General features: G+C 43.4%; 3 protein-coding genes across 3 annotated transcripts; 2 read left to right on the forward strand and 1 right to left on the reverse strand.

Annotated features, from left to right (window-relative positions):
• Window positions 1-478: 478 nt before the first annotated feature.
• Window positions 479-1,648, forward strand: LOC109769379 (uncharacterized). Its single transcript, XM_020328130.4, has one exon. It carries the CDS (start codon window positions 664-666, stop codon window positions 1,396-1,398), a length of 735 nt encoding a protein of 244 aa, XP_020183719.1. The 5' UTR covers window positions 479-663; the 3' UTR covers window positions 1,399-1,648.
• An 8,807-nt stretch (window positions 1,649-10,455) lies between these two features.
• Window positions 10,456-15,303, reverse strand: LOC109769360 (nuclear pore complex protein NUP35). Its single transcript, XM_020328110.4, has 3 exons — window positions 14,709-15,303; window positions 11,842-11,953; window positions 10,456-10,926 (listed from the first exon to the last, which is right to left on the reverse strand). The coding sequence occupies exons 1-3, from the start codon at window positions 15,227-15,229 to the stop codon at window positions 10,603-10,605; spliced, it is 957 nt and encodes a 318-aa protein (XP_020183699.1). The 5' UTR covers window positions 15,230-15,303; the 3' UTR covers window positions 10,456-10,602.
• Window positions 15,304-15,373: 70 nt separating this feature from the next.
• On the forward strand, window positions 15,374-21,290 carry LOC109769369 (uncharacterized). Its single transcript, XM_020328121.2, has 11 exons — window positions 15,374-15,660; window positions 15,766-15,810; window positions 16,126-16,182; window positions 16,353-16,422; window positions 17,652-17,693; window positions 18,644-18,717; window positions 18,898-18,968; window positions 19,598-19,683; window positions 19,837-19,937; window positions 20,833-20,894; window positions 20,979-21,290. Exons 1-10 carry the CDS (start codon window positions 15,451-15,453, stop codon window positions 20,890-20,892), a joined length of 816 nt encoding a protein of 271 aa, XP_020183710.1. The 5' UTR covers window positions 15,374-15,450; the 3' UTR covers window positions 20,893-20,894; window positions 20,979-21,290.
• The last annotated feature ends 71 nt before the right edge of the window (window positions 21,291-21,361 follow it).

Here is a 21,361-nt window from a genome sequence, read left to right on the forward strand (position 1 = left end):
CTACTAAATGGGATAATTCTTTTCACAAACGTGAAACATGGGGTACAAATAGAATTCACTCTTTAATAATTAATTTATAAAAAATTATAGTGGAGTTTTATCCTACCGTTGCCCTTCAAAGAAAAATGTCGAGTGAGAAATGACTATTTCTAATTTGACTGTGCTATAGACGTTTTTATTTCGAAGACAACATATACTGCGTTCTGAAATGTCAGTGAGTCAAGTGAATCGTTGGGAGGAATTGAATATCTACTTCCTCCGTTTCAAAATAGATGACCCAACTTTATATTATTTAATAGTACAAAGTTGGGTCATCTATTTTAAAACGGAGGGAGTAAGTTGTAGCAGGGCATGGAGTCAGGAGAGGGAGGCATGCAGCTCCGGGCCGGGCCGGTCCATCCCTGAGAGAGACCATGCGACCCTAATTATTGATCAATGGCGGAGTCAGCTGTCGTTCATGGGTTCCTATCCCACGCCACGTTGCCTCCACTCTCCTCTACATATACAGCACCACCTCCCTCTTCCTCCTCGCTCTACCCCTCTACTTGCTCGCAGTAACTCTAGTTCTAGCTACTCCCTGCACGGTCCTCCCATTACCACGAGCGAGCGCGTGTCATCTCATCTGGGCGCCCGGGCTACGCGGTGCTCGATCTCTGCGCGCGCATGGCGGCGAGCGAGCAGAGCTCGGAGTCCTCGTCGACGTCCTGCACTTCCTCCTACTCCACGTCCTCGTGCTCCCCCAGGGCCGACGACAAGAAGCAGAACGGCGGCAACAAGCGGAAGCGCGCAGCGGCGGCCGACGAGGAGCCGGCCCCGGCGGCGGCGTCGTCGGCGTCGTACCGCGGCGTGCGGATGCGGGCGTGGGGCAAGTGGGTGTCGGAGATCAGGGAGCCGCGCAAGAAGTCCCGCATCTGGCTCGGCACCTTCCCGTGCCCGGAGATGGCCGCGCGCGCCCACGACGCCGCCGCGCTCAGCATCAAGGGCGCCCGCGCCGTGCTCAACTTCCCGGACCTAGCGCCCGCGCTCCCGCGCCCGGCCTCCCTCGCCCCGTGCGACGTCCAGGCCGCCGCCGCGCGCGCCGCCCTCATGCACGACCACGACCACCAGTGCTGCTCCGCCTCAACCTCCCCCGCCGCCGCTCCCGCCTCTCCGCGCGGCAATACCCCGGCGCCATGCGGCCAGCCGGCCGCGCGAGACGAGCCGGAGCATCAGCCGCCGTTCCAGCCGAGCCAGGGAAACGAGCAGCAGCTCACGGCTGCACAGGTGGAGATGGTGTTCGACGAGCTGGCGCCGCTGTGGGTGGAGGACGTGGTGGACTTCGCGCCGTCCGATCACTGCTGGACGGCGTACGATTGTCTCGACCCCATCGGCTTCCAGCCTCTCCTGTGGGAGTATTAGGCCTGTGCCGTACAACACCTTGATTTCCTTTCTTCTTCTTTTCTTGGTTTTGTGTGGTTTTCTAGTGCTGCTTAAAATGAAGCACATTTTTCGCTTTGTCATTTGGTTTGCGCATGCTTGGGTTTGGACTACTTGTAAGTTGATATGCTTGTGACCAATTTAGCTTAGATGTGAGCTGAGTTTGAACATATAAGAATCTAATGTACATGTGAATTATGTGGGGTTTAGATGACCGCAAAATTACGGGTTTTCTTACAGGTGAAATGAACCAACCTCAACATGATAGCTCTGGTGATACTTTGGCCATGCGATGTAGTTTTCGGGAATTAACTTGACATACCACCTCAGATATGTGACGCAATTGCTTGACAACGATGCTAGCTCGCTTGTTTTACAACACGGGAAGCGTCATCTTTCTCGAACCTATCTTATTTCAACAACGGAGAAATTAAAACTCGTTGTGGTATAAGCTATTGACTTTCACTGAGCAGTAACTTATATTGCTCAACAGGTCGATCGCTTTCGTTATACCACGTGATGAGTTGATGACATGACTTGGTGTGGTCGCGATTAGTCTGCGTTGATCGATAGAGCACGCCTCCTCTGTCGTTTGCATGGATCTTGGATTTTCTTTCCGAGTATATTGGTTTCAAATACATCTCATGTATTCAACCACAACATGTTTCTAAACATGATTATCTTCTTAATGATCCCCTTAATCACTCTATCCCTGTGTAGAAACGATATAAACTACTAAGTAGCTTAATTATTCAGGGCATGAAATAATTGATATTTCAGGCTGGAGCGGAAGAGTCTTTCTTCTTCTTTTATGCGTTCTGAAACGATGGTGAGGACTTCCGGCCTCTACATCGATTGATGCATGCAAAGCTGAAGAACCTTGGTAATCATTTTTCTTTGCATTAATAGACCAATTATTTTTGACACCTCAGAGGCCCTACCGAGATTTTTCATAAATGAATCGAAGAAGGTACTGCTATATAATTGCGTAGGAAAACTGAAAATGTATACAAAGTGATCTCCACCCACAGGTGTTCATTCATAGGCGCCACGAAAGAGTAAATGGGTGCATGTATCGGCCGGCCGGCGATGTGAAGATCGATCGATCAATCGATCTAAATTAAACTAGCTAGCTGTCCGAAGTACTAGTACATATAGTATGCTTGTGTCTCCTGCCCGAGGTCGGCCAAACGGGCGCAACGGATTTAATAGCTTCTCGTCCTGGAGAGAAAAAGACGGACCTTTGCGTGCAGGTGTTTGTCGAGCCCCAACGACTCGCAGTAATCATCGATGGTGGGCAGGGGGCGACGGCTCGCTCGCTCCATGCCACGGCGCATTCAAAGGAACTACTCCTAGTTGCCTATATGTTACGGAATATGCCATGTTTCTTGTATCTTGACATCCACATGCCATGTCACCATTGGGAAAACACAAGTGCCCATCTGACTAACTTTGCGTCTGATTCTGATCATGTAAGGCTAACCACCCAGACGTCCTTGAAAGGTCATCCTTTCTAAGAGCCAAAGCTTTCATTATCTCTGCCATCTGCGCGCCTAAAGCTTGGCGAGTGAAGAGAAAAAAACGCATGCCATGCCGAATTGCCCAACAGAATGCATGACAAAAGCAAATCTCCGCTCCTCTTGGATCGCCATATCAATACTTGAAGTCCGGGTGACAACCCATAGTCGTGACAACACCGTTCAAAGGCTCACAACACAGTTTTGCAGCTATGACTTTCTCTTGGATCTTGGCTTGGTGGAGGCGGTTTCTTCTCCTTTCTCTCGAACAACAGCAGTGGTTGAAGATTTTGGTCCTTTGTTGGTGGTTGCGAGGATCGGGAAGATTTTTTCTGTAAATTTTCGTCATCCCTATAATTTCCCTGGGTGTGTTGTCTCTTTGGATTTTTCATGAGAGATGAAATATGTGTTGTAATTTGCTGATATTTTTTGTGAAAGATTTGCTGATGTTGTTAATATAAATATGGCACTTCTCCTGAAAACCTGACAAAATCAAGTTCTTGTAACACCTACACAAGGGCTACAAGAAATAATCTACACGCAACATCAACTACACATGGTGGATGAGGCTAATTGCCAAATTGACAACTCCATCGAGTTTCACGACTAACCAAAGGTTGTCAAGATCACGATTCTAAATCGGACCGCAACCCATAAAGTAAGATCAAAAATTGTAGAAATCATTATTGTTGTGTCTTAAAATCATATATTCTATTGAGTAGAAACAATCTGATCAATTTGGATAACAATCTCGTAGAATCGCACCATAGATACTATTCTGATAATCACGACTCACATCATCGTCAACAGATTCGGTTAGTGAGGGAATCAATCCGATCAATTTGGATAACAAACTAGTAGAATCACATGATAGATAGCAATTCCGATAACCCCACATGTCACATTGTCATCACCTGATACGGTTAGTGAGAGTTAAGTTCTAAGGTTTCACCCTAGACAATACATATCAACACACATTAACGTCTTCAATAAACGAGGCGCTATAGAACGTAGTTTTCACTAGGTCTAGACAATGGCGCAAATATATTGCCTAATTGAGCCCTCACCATGCCAGAATCGCCGTATTAAAATTCAAGGACTAGGCAACCACCACAATGTCTTTTGGTTAGCCACCGCCCTAACCAGAGTACCGCCGGCACCACTCCTCATGCCCAAAAGAAGTACCACCAAACACAATGAAGGAAAAGGAGACGCCTCATGAGGAGACATGTAGAACCGCAATCAAACTAGGTGGATTCATTTTGTTGCCCCCCGAAAGGTGGATCTTATTTTTGCCTAAAAAAACTAGGTGGATTCAACTACACATGCAAAAAATAGCTCATCGCCACCACCATCTGCCAGACATGGCCAAACACTGCGATCTTCACCGACCGCCCTGAAATCCTCACGATCTCCAGAAGCATCATACCTCATTGGATTGGTCACACATCTATCGCCACCACACCTCTAAGCACACATTGGCTAAGAAGCAATGCTAGAAGAGAAACCAAAGAGGGTGAGCAAGGAGAGTCGTCACCGTCGACGAGGGTAGGGTGAGGCCTCCTCCAACAATGACGATGTGGTAAAAGGGCGGCGGCGGCTCCCGCAAGAAAAGTCTAACCGCTCTCGGGTCTCACACATGGGCGCCCCCGAGGGGTCTGTTTATGAAAACGACATGTAGACGTAATTGATTGGGACTTGACAGGCTATCTTTCTTACTCCCTCGAGATGGGAATATAAGTCGGACACGGGTTGGTTCTTAGGTCTTCGATTTGACTAGCGAAACATGTGTTGTATGCCTCGAAAAATATATCCTAAGTTTCTAAATATATTTGTATGCCCTTTTACACATGTTCCACCAGTTATATTAATAACCTAAAATCCCGTGTCTGACTTATATTTCCGTCCGAAGGGAGTAACACAATTTTCCTTCTAGGAGATCATGCACCAGCACGAAGGTTTTTCTTTCCATTTTTTCCGAAACGGAAGCATAAGATTTGCCTCATCCATTAAATAAGAAGAGAATAGAGTTTAACGTTTTACAGAACACCCCACACAAGCGGCATGACAATTATTCACACAAAATGATAGTCCCTAGTTTCTTTGCGCCGGCAGTAACCCATAACTTTGCCTCTTCAAGAATGGTTCTAACAAGAATATGTGGTGGAGCAATTTTTTTTCGGAACACCCTAGCATTCCGCTCCTTCCAAACTGTCCATGAGATGAGCATGGTAAGGGAGGTCATGGCGTGCCAATTTGGGTTTCATTTATCAGTTCGTTTGTCCCACCACACATTGACGGATTCATCTAGATGCCATTCGGGGATGTTGACGTGAGGTAGCCCAAGCTTTTCGTGATTGACCTACAAAGTCTAAGCGTGTAGCGCCACTTGAAGAAGAGGTGATGCCCTGCTTCTTGTTCTCTCTTGCTTAGTAGACAAGGAACACAGTTGACCCAACCACGCTTCTGCAACCGATTGGCGGTCCAAATTCGGTCTTGTATGGCTAACCAAGCAAATAATTTAACCTTGGGGGGAGCCCAAGCCTTTCAAACCACGCGGTCCATGGGAGGGAGGGAGAGAGAGAGAGAGAGAGAGAGAGAGAGAGAGAGAGAGAGAGAGTGTCAAGCCAAGAAATTGAGCCTTGTACGCGGTGGCCGCCGAGTAAATCCCATCGTTCGCGTGCTTCCAAATAATCTCGTCTTCGGCTTGTCCATCAAGGCGGAAGTCATGAACAAGCATCGAAAGAGTGAAGGATTCACTAATGTGGCGAACGGTGACAACGGTGCTGGGCTTGATTATGAGAATCCACGCATTCCCCCTAAGGGCTTCATGCACCTTCCAATTCTTTCTCCTTGAGGCCTCGTAGATTAACGGTGCAATATCCTTGGGCTTCCTCCCAAGCAGCCAAGGAGAGTCCCAGAACGGCGTTTTTGCGCCGCCACCCACGATGATAGTTGTGGAGGCGGAAAGTGTTTTTCTCTGTTTCAACATGCATTCTACTCCCTCCGTTCCTAAATATAAGTCTTTCTAGAGATTCCCCTACAAACTACTACGGATGTATATATACATATTTTAGAGTGTAGGTTTACTAATTTTGCTTCGTATGTAGTCTATAGTGAAATCTCTAGAAAGACTTATATTTAGAACAAAGGAAGTACAAAGGCATCGGAGTATGAATGTGCTGGTATTTCTGATCATAAGGTTTTTGTAAACACCCCAGGAGAACAGTGAAAGGCCAGGGACGGCAGAGCGCTGCAGAGCAACAGCCCAGGTTTGCACCATACTAAAAAGTAAGAATTTAACTTCCTCGGCCGAGCAGTACATGCAAGGCGCGCGCACACAAACACGCCTGTATATCTGTATGGACGTGTATCGCTCGCTCATCGACAGTGCATGGGCATGGGAAACAATGCTGCCACCTGTTCCCCTCCAAAGAACCGCGGAAGGGACACCTGTGCACACGAGGACGCCCGCGATAGGCCGGGCCAAGATCACCGGAGATCTCGTACATGAATGCCACTAACTGCGGCGATGCGTACATGTACAGTAGTCAGTCAGCCAGTCAGAAAGAAAGAGAGATGCATCCAGGCGCGCCGCCGCGATGGGAGAAAACTAATATTCGGATTCTGAGCTGGTTCGAATTGGCCCGAGTTAGTTATCAATGGCGGGTGCGCGCATGTGTGGTGCAGGGGATTCAGAGTTGTATTTACTTATTACTCCCTCCGTCCCACGATATAAGAGCGTTTTTGACACTAATGTAGTGTAAAAAACGCTTTTATATTATGGGACGGAGGGAGTATTACTTATATATGGATCGGAGGAAGTATTGTCCAATCCCCTCTAACCTAAGAAAGAAATAAAATTCTGTGCCCCGTAAAAGGAACAATTCAAAAAAGAACGAGCAAAATTACCTCGGAACCCCTGCTTAACCGTCGCATGTAGTTTTGTTAGCAAATGTAGAAGCATATATAATTTGCGGTAATGACTCCTGGCTGACGTTCGCTGTAAAGGGGTGGCAAATGAACGCATTTAGATGACGGTTTTAGTTGTCAGGAGATCAAACGGCCGCAACTTTTAAATGAAATTTGCCTTCTCGGGAAGAAACTGTCAATGTCGCCTGAAGAAAATGCCATCCTGCACACTTCCTCACAACTAAAAAATGCCAGTAAATCGTTCGCATATGTCACCCTACCCGGCGAACATTCGCCAAGTAAGGGGTCCATGATTTGTCCCAATGAAGATCTAACTGATTACAATTTGTCCCATTCTCCGACTTTCGCCACCAGACCAACTGATTTCACAGAGTATCAGTATGTAATTTCTAAACGGTAATAATAACTCCCGAACGTTCGGGAGTTAAGCATGGCAACCCGAACGGGTTTAGATGGCAAGTTTAGTTTGCGTGAGATTAGGGAAACATGGCAATTTTCTGTCAAAAACGAAAAAGGACGAAGTTGCCATCCCTTATGAACTAAAGTTGCCATGTAAAAACGTTCGGGACGAACTGCTCAAAATCCGAACGTTCGGGAGTTATTGGATTCCTTTCTAAATTGGAATTGTACTAGTGATTAGACTTGTTTGTATATGTACTTATGTAGTAACAACCTGAGTTTTGCACACAGTTAGGCGAAGCTAGGCAAAAATTAAGTTTACCTGATGTAAACATACACTAAAACAATTGACACATAAATTAAAACCAAAGATCACCCCTTTAAAAAACCAAAACAAAAAATAAAGGTCATAGAGTTTAGCATCATAGGGCATTATTTATGCAAATTATGCAATAGTTCTAAGAATGTACATATGCACGATTAGATACCAATCATGAGCACGTATGTATATAGAGTTAAATAAGATCGTAGTATTGCCTCGTGCACGTATGTATACAGAAGCTAACTACATGACCACGTACGGTATCAATCTTTTAAGCATCCTTGTACTGTAGATCTGCGACAAAGAAATCGTCTAGTTAATTAAAGCGATGGAGATAATCAATTCAAATACACAAACAAGTAGTATAGTTTAGTAATTAATTAATCCATGATACATGACCGGCCAAGTCAGGACGCTGAAGTTTGCGCCCATGGTGCCCGGCAGGTGCTGTCAACAGCCGCATTTCTGGCTATTAAGATTAGTATGTCAACGAGTTCAGTACTAGCATTCTTGATTTTAAATTGACAGTGAAGCTAATTTGTTCCATTACAGAAAGTTCCACCCTAGGATGATGTTAAATCTGACGCATATGGTTCTGAAATTCAGCAAGGATACGTAATCAGTGTGTACCCTTGAAAAGTAACTACTAATATTTGAAACTAATGGCCGGCTGAAAGATAATTTTCTTAACATGATGGGATTATTTGTTGAAAAATGTGATATACTATACACAAATGACCATATACGTTTGTTAATAGTCTACCTCTTATTAGTTTGCCACACTTTTCTATCCTTTTTAAAACTTTTATACTCCCTCTCTCTTAGTTGATTTGACCAACCTAATAGAAGTCATATATTACAAAAGACATACCATTATTAACTTCATATGTTCTATTTTCAAACGATATGATTTTTGTGTTATATAGTGTATATTATGGTGATAAAATTGCCCACCTAGGTATACGCGCATGACTTGTAAACTGAAACTGAAGGAGTACATGTTGCTAGTTGTGAGCATATACATTCTGAAGCTGCAATAAGGAGATCTCCACAGAATGAATTAGTATAGATATCTAAAACCAGCCAATTTCGCAATGAAAAGTGGCCACCTACCTAAAAGATTAATACCGTTACTCTTGTGATAAACCAACAACCAGGTCTGTTTTTCTTTTTGACTATTAACAACCAGGTCTGTTTAGTTCACAAGATTGTGAAAATATAGGACTACATGATCGAGATGCCATGCCATATGAATTCCTACGGGAATTGAAAACACACTATTGAATCTACAATAGAAGTTGTTTGTCTAGACCACATAAAAACACGTGAATTTTCCTAAAAGATTACCACATAATATAGTTGGCATAGAAATATCAAATAAAATAATCTTGAGGTTAGATTTAACAAAAAGATTAGGAACTGTATTGGATTTCCATACAAAGTAGACCATAGAAAAAGCCTATGATTTTTGTTGTTGCAGAACAACCTCGTGATTTGTAATCCTATAAACCAAAAGTTCTACAGAAAAAAATCCGAAGGAACTAAATCATCCAAAATCCCTATGATATTTCTTTGAACCGAAGAGGCCCTAAATGCCGCATTGACTCGGTTGTGATCAGGTCGTTAACTACCTCCTTTGACAGTGATTGCTCATCACTAATGACCAAACTAACGACAAGCCCACATCACACCTCCTCGATTGGGTATTACTGCATTTCTTATTCAAGAATAGTGATTGGAAGTTGCCTCTTCGGTTGAGAGGTTTGTGTCATAACAAAACTCCAATGGCCATGTTATCATGCATAAATCATCAAAGTTTTGTCTATCAAGTACTAACACTATATGTTTTTAAGTACGTGCTCTCTCCGTTTCCACATGATTTTAAAATGTCCAGGATTGGCAAGAGGACAAGCTCATGTCTTAATAAAATGCAATGTTTTTGTGTACGGCCTTCGGTAAAGACAGCTTTTTGGGAGACACTTGGCCGGCTGAGAAGACATACAAAAATATTTTGATGCCAGAGGCACTCCCTAGATAATATTAGTAATATTATCTCAAAGAAAGAAAACTTCTGGCGTTTAATTCAATAGTACAACAGATGTACGCTTTTGATTAAAACGAATGCTCACCATTGTGTACCTGGAGTTGACATATTAGTATTATTTTCTGCAGGTGCAAAGATCGCAACGTGGTGGCTTCACACATTTTGTAGCCTGCACCAGCCCGCAATTTTGGAAAGATTTTAGTTTACCTTGTGCTAAAATATATCGGTTGACATTTCCGTGTACTACATTCATCGTTGATTTGTTCATGAGACGTGCTGAAATTCTGACCTGGAGCCGCCCGGACGTACTTGATGTTGTTACTTATCGAGTTAATTATATTTCATCATCTATAACAAGTACTGTTAAGCAGCATAGTACTACTCCCCGCTAAAAAAACACAGCATAGTAGTACTCTTAATGTTGAATTTAGTGTATTTTTAAAAAATGTTGAATTTAGCGAGCTGGGACTGACTAAAACCGCGCTATGTCAACGAATGATGGATCGTCAGCTGTTTCGATTTGTCAAACCGTTTGCGTTCATACCGTAATCATGAAGAATTCAGAATGCGTGCTGAAAGTCTACCCGTAGCTGACTAGCAGAGGTCAACCTCCTTTTTCTCTCCGGTTCCTGCAAGATACAGAGAACAACAGAGCAGAAGCAACGCCGGATCCGTTGTTTCCACGGGGGGAACAATTCGCATCCTGTCTCCAGGTTGATGAGATATCATTTCTTCCGCGCCCGCTAAATCTCTCAGTAAAGACGTGTGGAACATTAGGCCGGCCAGCATCAATAAATTTAGAAGGGAGGTTGACACCAGGGACAGATGATTCATCTGCCATACGCATGTAACTCCACAACTTCTAATTCATGGGGCGAAACACCATGTAACGGCATCACAACAACGGAAGCAAACAACAAGAAAACATATGGTATATCCTCGTTTTGCCTTGATACAATCGCCAAAAAAGTTTAGAGGCCAAACATCACGTCCATGACTTTGGACAAGACCGATTTCGCGGGCGAAGCGATGGCTCCGGACGCCCCGCGGTTGCTCTCGTTGCTGTTTTGCATGGGATTGCTCGGCAAAGGCGCTAACGCGTTCCTGGTAGCGAAACCGCTCGGCGCTACGGCCTGCGACGGAAACGGAACCGACATGCCGCCGTTGTAGGTGTCATCGGTGTTTTCGTTCAGATACGGCCGCTGCCATGGATCCACTTGCTTCACCCCAATGATAAGAACACTGTTTAGCTGCTGGCCGTGCTTGGCGAGCGCTTTCTGTGCATCATGACGGCTCTGAAACATACAAAAGGAAACACAAATCAGCGATGAGACTGACCCACAACCAACAAGGGGTGGATCTGGGGCCTTAAAGTGGAATTTTGCATACTTTCTACTAACTGTACGAGTTTCAACTAGAGTACATTAGCAAGGTCCCACATAAAATAATTGATGGTAGGCAAAGCTTAGCACATCAAGGCACTGTGTCATAGTAAAGGACAATCAAACTACAGGGCAATATAGACCATTGTGTCCATCATCACTTCATATGATATGCTGGTATAGTAGAGTAGGTGCACAGACCACAGAAGGAACTGTTGTGTCACTCACGGTTTGTTTCAGTCTTCATTTTTTTTTCAGTTCAGAAACAAATACATAAGCTAGCAAAAAATTGGTGTATTTAGTTGCTTCTGTGATTTTGAATTTCCTTAGCCGCTACTGTGATTTTGATTCTCCCGATACACCCATGTGTTTCAGACTATCTAAAGTCGTTAAAAAAATTCTGAAAATACTGATACTGCATGTACCTATCTTGTCACAAAATTTCAAATGCAAACTCAATATGTAGCTCAAGAAACACAAATGACAGATACAGTGCTGGCAGTGATAATGGGCCAAAAATTCACTACTCACAGCTGGATTTGTATTTTTTTTTTGTTTCTAGATTTGAGATTGGAATTTGGATTTCAACACATGACATAGTTGACACATGTTGTGTCTCTGTCTTCCATTTTTCTTGAATTTTTTACCACTTTTGAAGTGGTATTTGCAGACAGAGTACCGGAGCACTCCAAGTTTTTGAGGATACACCCTCGCGCGCAATGATATTATAATATTACTTTCAGATTAATATTTTCATTATGAGTAGGGAAAAATAGAGATCTGTTATATTATAAGTATCAGTACTCAAACAATTTAGTACAAGTTTACCTGATACAAGATATGCATCCAGTTCGCATCCCTCGGACCAGGAACGTGTCTCAAGACTAACCCACATTTCTCAAATTCTATCAGTACAAAGTTGGTATCAACCGGCAGAAAACTGGCAGAACAAGGCAAGGAGCATGATCAGACATAGAATACATAAGCACATTTTAATTAGGACAGGAAAATTAATCAATGAACTAGATCATGCATTGGAGAAGATCTGCTTCAAAGGACATAGCTTAAGAAATTATACATTCAAGTACAACAATAATAATCATGTCTGTATATCGGACGCTGAAAAGATGAGAGGGGTATAACTGGCACCGGGGGGATGCAATCTTATTGATATGTTCAAGAGACATCTCCATATGCAACGATAGCATAGGTTTATCCAGATGTTATGTCTGACTATATATACTATAGTGCATCATCCAACGTCTAGATGCTGAACTTACATAAGGTTCCTATAAAACTATTTATTGCTACATTACCAGCTGTTCTCATTGCTCAACCTCCTAATGCAAGGCGAGGCGGTAAGGCAACGCCTTAGACATAGAAGGAACAGAGCAATCAAGCAGTTTAGCACGCACCCCCTCTGTCCCATAATATAAGAGCGTTTTTTATACCACACTAGTGTAAAAAACGCTCTTATATTATACTCCCTCCGTTCCAAATTACTCGTCGTAGAAATGGATGTATCTAGAACTAAAATACATCTAGATACATCCATACTTGCGACAAGTAATTTGGAACGGAGGGAGTATATTGCAAGGAAAAATAAGAAAGACCGAGAGATGGGCCACTACCTATGCACTTCCCTGTGGCCCAAAAGCCCATCTAGTAGACTCCTCCTGTGACCTAATTCCACTATCCTCACTCCCTCCTACCTCACCACAGCCACCGCACACCTTCTGCTCTCTTTCCTCGTTGTAGCAGCACACAACCCTAAAACTCCTCCCTTCTGATCATGACCCTAGCCTTCTCTGATTCTCCCTCACCACAGCATCCCTTCTTCCTCAACAGCAGAGTAGATCCGGCAAGAGAAGGCGACGGTGGAAGCAGGCGCATGAAGGGATGCTCGCCGGAGTGTTGGGGGATGGTGGGGTCGTCGTCTCCAAGCCCCAGAAGCAGCCACAACAATGATGCACAGCCACAACGATGATGCACCGAGGAACAGGCAGTAGCAGAGACCTCTGACGACAGTGGACCTTTCACTGAAGCAGTCGTGCGTTTCATGTCTAAGCCAGGGCGGACGCCGGACGCCATACCATCCTGAGGCGCCTCAGCGCTTAGGCAACACACTAAAAACAATGCTACTACCTCCTTTTAGATTAGCTAAGTTTCCACTAAATGTAGGTATCTGTATGACAGGGCCACAAATGAGAAAGCATAGAAAACCACCATTCTTGGGCAGAAATAAATCCATTGAATATGGACATTAAATCACTCCCACTCACACAAGGTCGCAGAACAATAAGCATAGCAAATAATAAGCTATCACAAAACCAACAAATGTGCAAGGGTAGTAGGGTACCAAATCGTAAATATACCGAGTAACTGTATAATACAGAGAACATGTGTTAATCAGGAAATGCAGTCCATAGCCTAATACACATGTGAAATAACAAGAGAACTGTAACATTTTCTCATCAGGCACAGCTGGGCATGGTTCTTTTGTAACAATTGGTACGTAAAGCTTGAAAATGAATAGCTCTCAGACAATAAACGTCACAAAATCTGTGACAAATAACAAATTTCATCGATCATAAATACTAAGAGATTTCCACAAGGTCAGCACTCAGCACATCGATGGCTCGAACTACCAAAATATAGTTTGGTCTAAAAAATGAGCAGAAATGAATTGGTTAATGTGTTCAGGAGTTCGGTGATTTGGTCAGAGTCAGCAATAGCATAATAATGGTACTATGTCCCAGAATTATCATTCTTAGGCTAATGATCTTCCAAATTTCAACATGTTAACGATTGGACTTTAGGCCTCAGCTCTCCATCGTTCTTTTACATAGTACGATTGGTATTTGGACGTTGCTTCAAGCATTAAGCTGGAGAAATGAATGCAAACAATCATTTTAAGTAGTTTGTTGTTTTCAGCTAAGGTCATATAGCTAATCTTGGTATAAAAACACAATTATATCACGGTATGTTGAAACTGCATCAGCGAATCGGAACATGGTTCTGTTTGATCACATACAACTCCTACATGTGTACTGCATACAAGACATACAGGAATCCCTTTTTTTTTTGTACACTGATCCACTTCAGTCACATACCAATCAGTTAATGTGTTTACGAGTTTGGTGATTTGGTCAGAGTCAGCAATAGCATAATGGTACCATGTCCCAAAATTATCATTCATGGGCTAATGGATCTCCCAAATTCAACTTGTTAACGATTGGACTTCTGGCCTCAGCTGTCCATCACACCTTTACATAGTAACCTGATGGGTATTTGGATGTTGCTTCAAGCATGAATGTCAATAATCATTTTAAGCACTCTATTGTTTTCAGATAAGGTCATATAGCTAATCTTGGTAAAAAAAACACAAGTACAGATTTAAAAGGACACAGTATTTCAAAACTGCATCGGTGAAACATCACATGATTCTGTCTCGTCCCATACAATTCCTACAGTGCACCACATACAAGACATACATGATTCCTAATTCTTTGTACACTGGTCCGCTTCAGTCACTTACCAATCACTTAAACAACAACCCCAACTAGCTCTAATTGCAATAATAACATAGTATAAGCATAGTAGACATACACAACTATATGAATCCGACGCCACAAATTCCATCAGAAATCTAGAGCATTATTCGCATCGAGTCAGCAAGAGGAGAGGCGACATACCCAAAAACGGTGACCCATTCCTCCTCGTCGACCCGGCCAGTGGAGAGCACCGAATCCCTCGGCATCTCCGGACGCGCGACCTCCCTGGGCGGCGGCAGCGTGATCAGCGCCACCTGCTGCTGCTGCGGCTGCTGAGCGGAGGCCGTCGCCGGGGACTGCTGCTGATGTACGACTCCGTCGACCGGGGAACTATCCCTGGCCTTCTCCTCCCTCGAGGGGGACCACCACGCCGCCGGGGAGGGGGAGCCGTTGGAGCGCTGCGGGGTGGAGAAGAGCCCCCCGCGAGGTGGAGGAGGCGAAGGGGACATGGCTGCCTGCGGAGGCGTGTGGGGCGGCGGCGAGGGGGAGTGGCGGGACAGGTCATCGAGGGAGAGCAGCGGGGGAGGCGGCGGCGGGGTGGAGGCCTGGGCCTCGCGGCGCACGGACGCCGGGGGCATGCGGAAGGACGAGGATATCGGGGAGGAGAGGTCCCGGAGGAACGGCGACTGGTGCCGCCGGTGGTCCGGCCTGGTGGCGCTCATCGCGGCGGCGAGGAGGAGGAGCAGAAACCCTAGTGACACGAACACGATCGACTGTCTGAGTGTGGCTTTGGGTTTATCGACGCGAGCGAAAGCGTAAGCAACGGAAGCTGACCGTCACCGACTGGTGGACCCGTGACTGGTGGGGCCTACTTGAAGGGAAACACACGAGAGGTTACTGCGAAGGCGTATCTGTTTCCGGGTCAAAAGTTGAAGCAGGCAAAATGGAGGTTGCGACGGCGACGGAGGCGTCGGCGCCGGCGGCGAGCGGCGGGGCGAGCAGGCGGGGGCACCCGTTCCCGTGGCTCGACGTGGCCATCTCGGAGCCCTACTACTTCCTCCACCTCATCGCCTTCTTCTCCTACTTCGCGGCCCGCACCACGGCGCCCTCGGCCGAGGACGACGCCGAGCTCCACAGCCGCCTTATCCGACGGGTGAGATCCCGCGGCACCCGAGTGTAGATCCGGATCGTGCCGTCCAGCGGGTTCTTGAACTGTTTTGGCTTATCCGGATCGGGGTCTGTGTCTGTGTTTCTGCAGGAGATCCAGGCGGTGCTCGTGTTCCTGGTGCTCTTCACGGTGAAGGTACAGTGTTTAATGACCACAATTAGTGTTTCCGAGTAAAGTTTCCCTTGTACCGTACTGGAATTCGGCAATTCGACTTGTTGGAGTACTGAGCTGCGTGTGAAATAGAGCTGGAAATGTACAGTTTCCAAGCAATGCTAACGTGACCATAGTGCCACCATGTGATATGATGCTCAGTAGTCATGGTTTTTGCGATTTTCTATCTTTGCATTCGGGGTTAGTTAGGTCCCAACGCAGGTCTCTCAAAAGCACTCATATGATTTGTATGAAATTGAAGCTTCTAATTTGCTGACCAAATAATATAATGCCTACCAGATTGTTAAGGAGGAACACTGGGAGACATTCATCGCTGATTCATTGCTCTACGCAAAGGTGTGTGCTTATGGAATGGCTGTGTTTTCTTACTTTGTTATCATGATTTCTGGTTTTTATGCATTTCTAGGCAAGGGTAAACCAAGTTATTAAAAGTCATCGCTGTTCCCTACTACAGTTGCTATTGCTAAATATCTTAATGCTCCTTATGTTCTTGTTTTGCTTTGCAGGGTCTCTTGTTGGTTGTTACTTTTGTTATTGATTATTGGTTGACTGTCGGCTACCTACTGGGATTTATCGGTATGCTTTTGTTTATCTTTGTGTTTTATGGATGTGCATTCATGTGAAGAGCAAAGTAAAATAACTATCGCGTTTTATATCACCCCCTGACGATGTGGTCAAGTTCTGAGCACTTAATAGGGAATTTCCTTCTTCTCTGAATCTCCCACAGTGTTTTTTTGCTCTATTAGACTGGTCTCAATCGTTTTCCAACATGACTTGTAGGTTTATCAGTTTATGTAACAGTCACTTAGATTGATCATTTGTTATGATGTAACATTTGTACCCTTGTCCTGTATACTTGAATCTGTCTCTTTTCTTAGATCGTAGCCCTGATCATCGAACACCCATCCAAGTTTGCAAAACGAAGCTGTAGCCATGATATTAGTAACACCAGACTATGAAAGACTATGAATGAGTTAATATTAAATAACTGGAATTGTTAAACTGTAATTGTATTGCTGTGAATTCATTACTCAGCCAGTAAAGAAAAAAAGGATCACTGACTGAACGTTTCCTACCAAAGCACTGAGGAGGAACATATGCTATGCAACAAGTGTCAGTTGCAATGTAATTTTAGCCCAAGCTCTTATCACATTATCCATCCCTTGCTTGTAGTATACCGCTGAGGATCATAGAAATGGTACTCCTGATCGGGGTCATCTTCTTTAGGCAGGATGCGAACAATTTGTTTTCCTTGATATGTAGCATGGCAAGACACTCCCAGACCCAGCAAGATCCACATTGGCTAGCTCGATATGAGTGACATACTGTGTGGCAATGCTGACGCCAGTGGCATTGCAGCCCCCACTACTGCAGAGTACCAAGTGTATTTTGTGTGTTAAGTTATGAGCTATTATGCTAGTCATAGTACGCCGTTCATGAATATAAGATGTTTTGGATATTTCAGTATGAACTACATGTCTATATGCATCGAATTTAGAAAAAAGTTAGAACATCTTATATTTGTGAATGGAGTAGAAAAAGCATTGATACTGCCAATGAGAAGTATATCTGATATGGGGCACACTGGCTGTTGGTTGCCTACTTGCTCCTCTAAGATTTCCTGGTTTATCTAAGTCTTGATGCTCCTTAATACTCTGATTTCAGGATGCATTCAAATCATAATCCTATCAGAAGTTTTTCCTGGCAGTAAAATTTGAGATATGCTATACATACAATTTTCACGCTAATCTGAACTGCTTCATTCACCCATTTTAACCGTTGCTTATATTTTTTTTCATCTGCAGTTATATATGCTATGGCTCAACAGCCACCTTATGATGGCCTAGGTATGTTTTACAATTGTATTTTTAATCATTTAGTCATGGAAGTTATGCATAGTTTTGCCCCCCTCAAAAGAAAAAAAAATCTCTCTGTCAGTGAACTGTATTCCTAAAGTTAGATGATATTCCCTCAGTCTATATTCGTATCTTTTTTCGGCATCATTGATGTGATTATTCCACTTCTTGGTAATTAAACTTTAATCAATGCGTGCTCATAGTTGCAAACCCATTGATTCTGTCAGGTATATCCTATGTGGGGCACATTTGTTGTGGCTTACCTACTTGAGAATCATCTGTCATAGCGAACGAGTGAGATGGCTGTTGATTGTGTCTTCAGATTAGTGGATGACAATATAGATAAATAGGCAATCGATGTGGCCTTTTTTGTTCCCAGTTGTCTCATAGACAGGAGTTTGGAACCCTGAATCACACTGGTATACCAGGACATGTCGTAGGAGTAACCCTACTTTCACTGGAATGCCACAACGTGGGCATTCTAATTACTTCTTGGCAAGTATTATTGCAGTTGGAATTGTGACACCTATTCTCTAATTAGCCTAAAAGGCCTTAATCTGAAATTGGTAAACTGAATCATCTACAAAAGTTAATTTAGCTGGGGATTGCCAGTATTGCAAACCTTGACAAAATGCTTGACAGAAAGTTTTGAGCCAGATCAAGATCACGAGTTGAATAAATTATACTCACAAATTGGTTTCTAGCTTAACAATTTCGTTCCTTTTACTATATGCAAGTGCTCCTCTTTTCCTTAGGCACACCCATATGTGATCCAATTGCTAAAAATGCGACACTGTAGAATCATATTCTTCTGTTAAGTCATAATGCTGAAGTATTACACTTACTCCCATTATTCATATTCATTTTACACTAATTTCAAACATCACTGCTGTTCTCTCTTAAGTCGGAGATGAAATAAGATGTTCATTTTTTTTGCTTAGGTCATTTAAATCATTTGACCCCGTTGCAACTGGAAAGCCTGCTAACTGAAGAGCCAACAACACGATTTTGGCTGGTAATTTCCTGTAATTATTTTTACCATTTACTCCGTTTTTTTTACTGCATTTACTATTTCAATTTTTGGGGACTTCTAATAGCACATATTTCAATCCCATATTGTATGTTACCGCCTTCAGTGAGTAGGATCCTAAACAGATTTTGCTCATTGTTCGATTTGTTATTTCAATTTTAACAGGTTGAGTTCCGGACTTCCTTTTTAACACCATGTATACAAGCAAGCAGTGTCATGCCTGAACTCTCTAACTTGTAAGTATTTGGAGTTTTTTTACTCCTTTTACAGTTGTTTTTGCACTTCTGAGCTCAATATTTGTACAAAAAGTCTAAAAATTCTCCAGTATAATAGACTCTTTCCATCATTTATTTGACAATTTGTGGTAATTTACAATCTATGGCCACTGGCATGGTTTACAAGGCGGTAAAGCGACCTAAAGTGAGCACCGCTCGCTCTGACGCTTAAGCGAAGCCTAAGTGCCTATAGCGGGCATATTCCTAAGGCGCTGCCAGGGCGCCTTATTATCTCTTAAGCTTCTGAAGCAGGATGCATTATAAACAATGGATACTAGAGTTAGGCATTAGCTGGGCATTACAATTGTGAGAGAGTTCGTGGTTGAGTCTTAGCTGGAAGCATGAGATATTCCTGTCATTTAGCTTTCCAGCCTCATGCCTCTTACATTACTTTACTTCTGAAGTACACTATTTTACTCTCTTTTTTAAAGGATATACACTATTTTACTGATTAGCGAGCTGATCTTTTCCCAGCAATATTAGTACGATGAGTGTAATAATCTATCAAAATACCTTTAGTTTGTTCTGAGCACAATATCAGTAGCATTTTCTTTTTATGAGATCATACTCTGATTATTCTCTTAATGCAGATACTCCAACAAGAACATTTCTTTTGGATTAGTTGATCTAGGGCATTTTCCAAATGCTGCAGCGAGGTTTGGAATATCCATGTGGGGTAAATCTTTAGTTTTACTTCTGTCATCTATGCTGCTTTCTACTTGGTTTGGATGGTCTACATTACATGTACTCCTTACTGGATCTTGTTCAGAATGTGCTTAAGTGTTTCTTCCCACGAGGTTTACATTCTCTCTGTTGATTTCGTTGACAGACCATCTTCCCACTTATATACTGTTTGACAAGGCGACTGAAGTTGCTCGGCTCCCAGAAATCGGAAACGGAACAAAAGTATTCGTGCCAAAAGTTACCAAGGTTAATTTTCATCACTTCCATAGTTTTATTATGAATTATGACTGAAATAAGTTCATCGTCTCCCCCTTTTCGTGTACAAACTAATATGATATAGATTTGGAATATTATCTGTTCAACCAAACTGTCTTGTAGCAAGAGAATCAATAAGTGCACAACTGGAGGAATAACCGGAAACAAGTTACTTTTAGGCATATAGCCAAATCAGGTTTTGGCATTAAGAAGTAGGAATATGGTTATTTTCTCTAAAGAGCTTCATTATTCTACTTCTGTATCTAATTTTGATCTGGCTGGTTATTCCAATTGTGGGAAACTGATAACCCCAGTTCCTGAAAAGAAAAAAGGAAAAAAGTAGTTCAGAGAAGCTAATGAGGGTGTCGGACCTAAAACTAGGCCTACACAGAGTAGTCCCTATGGCATTTTTATGAAGGAGAGACAACCATGAGCTTCCTGCCTGGTCCAGAACTTAAACACAGGTGGGCTGAGCGTGCACTCCACACCTAGCTAACTAAGCAACGCTCTCTCCAGTCCTCCCTGTTAAAGAAAAGGGGGAAAATGAATTAGTTGAGATATGGCCTACCTAAAAAGCCGTGAAACCAGGTGATATGCGGTGCAATATGACACCACAGTTCCCTTTCGTTTCAGTTCCGACAAAACATCAGGTGCTGGTTATCTGGCATTGTGACTTAATCAAAGCACTGATTACTGAGATGATAAACACATCAAAGCTGCACCAATGATAGAGCTCCTGAAACTTCAGTTAGCTATACTGTCTTCCTCACTGACCTTATTGTGAAATTCAAATATGTCAAGCATTAATGATGAGCTCCAACTATGTGGTATTGCTTTTGGGAGAGATGTCTGATATAGTGATATTATGCCTTTACCTTTCTTGCAGAAGCTTCTCTGCCATCACTTTGATCTTGACAGGAGACTGATTGAATTCCTGTCGACCTAGTTGTAAGTCAGCCACAGATGACTTTCACTGTCCTTTTCATTTCACCATCTAGAGAACACCTGTCAACTGAATTCATCCTGTCGTAGGATCCATCGTCTATCCCAGGTGTCTCGAATTGAAGGTGACAATTCGGACGAGATAAATGGACCAGACAGTTGTGTGGAAACGATTACTTCAGGGGAGCATCTTCAAGAAGCTTGTTTTATTCGATGGGTTTGGTTGCGCCCATCCAATCCAAGGCCAGTATACTTTGTGGCGACAAATATGTTTTCGCATCTTACTACGATCTGTCACTTCTTGAATTCTGGAACGTTACTGCCACTGTACAGATCTTGTAATGATTCACCGACCATGCTTTGCACTGCAGTAGTGGTCAATCCAGACACCATTCGTTTCCACAGAGCAGTGTCTTGGAATTTGTATGGATCTCGGCACCTTTTCCAAGCGGTAATGGCCTGCACGGTAGGCC

Source organism: Aegilops tauschii, chromosome 3, assembly GCF_002575655.3.
Source record: "Aegilops tauschii subsp. strangulata cultivar AL8/78 chromosome 3, Aet v6.0, whole genome shotgun sequence".
Taxonomy (NCBI): Eukaryota; Viridiplantae; Streptophyta; class Magnoliopsida; order Poales; family Poaceae; genus Aegilops; species Aegilops tauschii.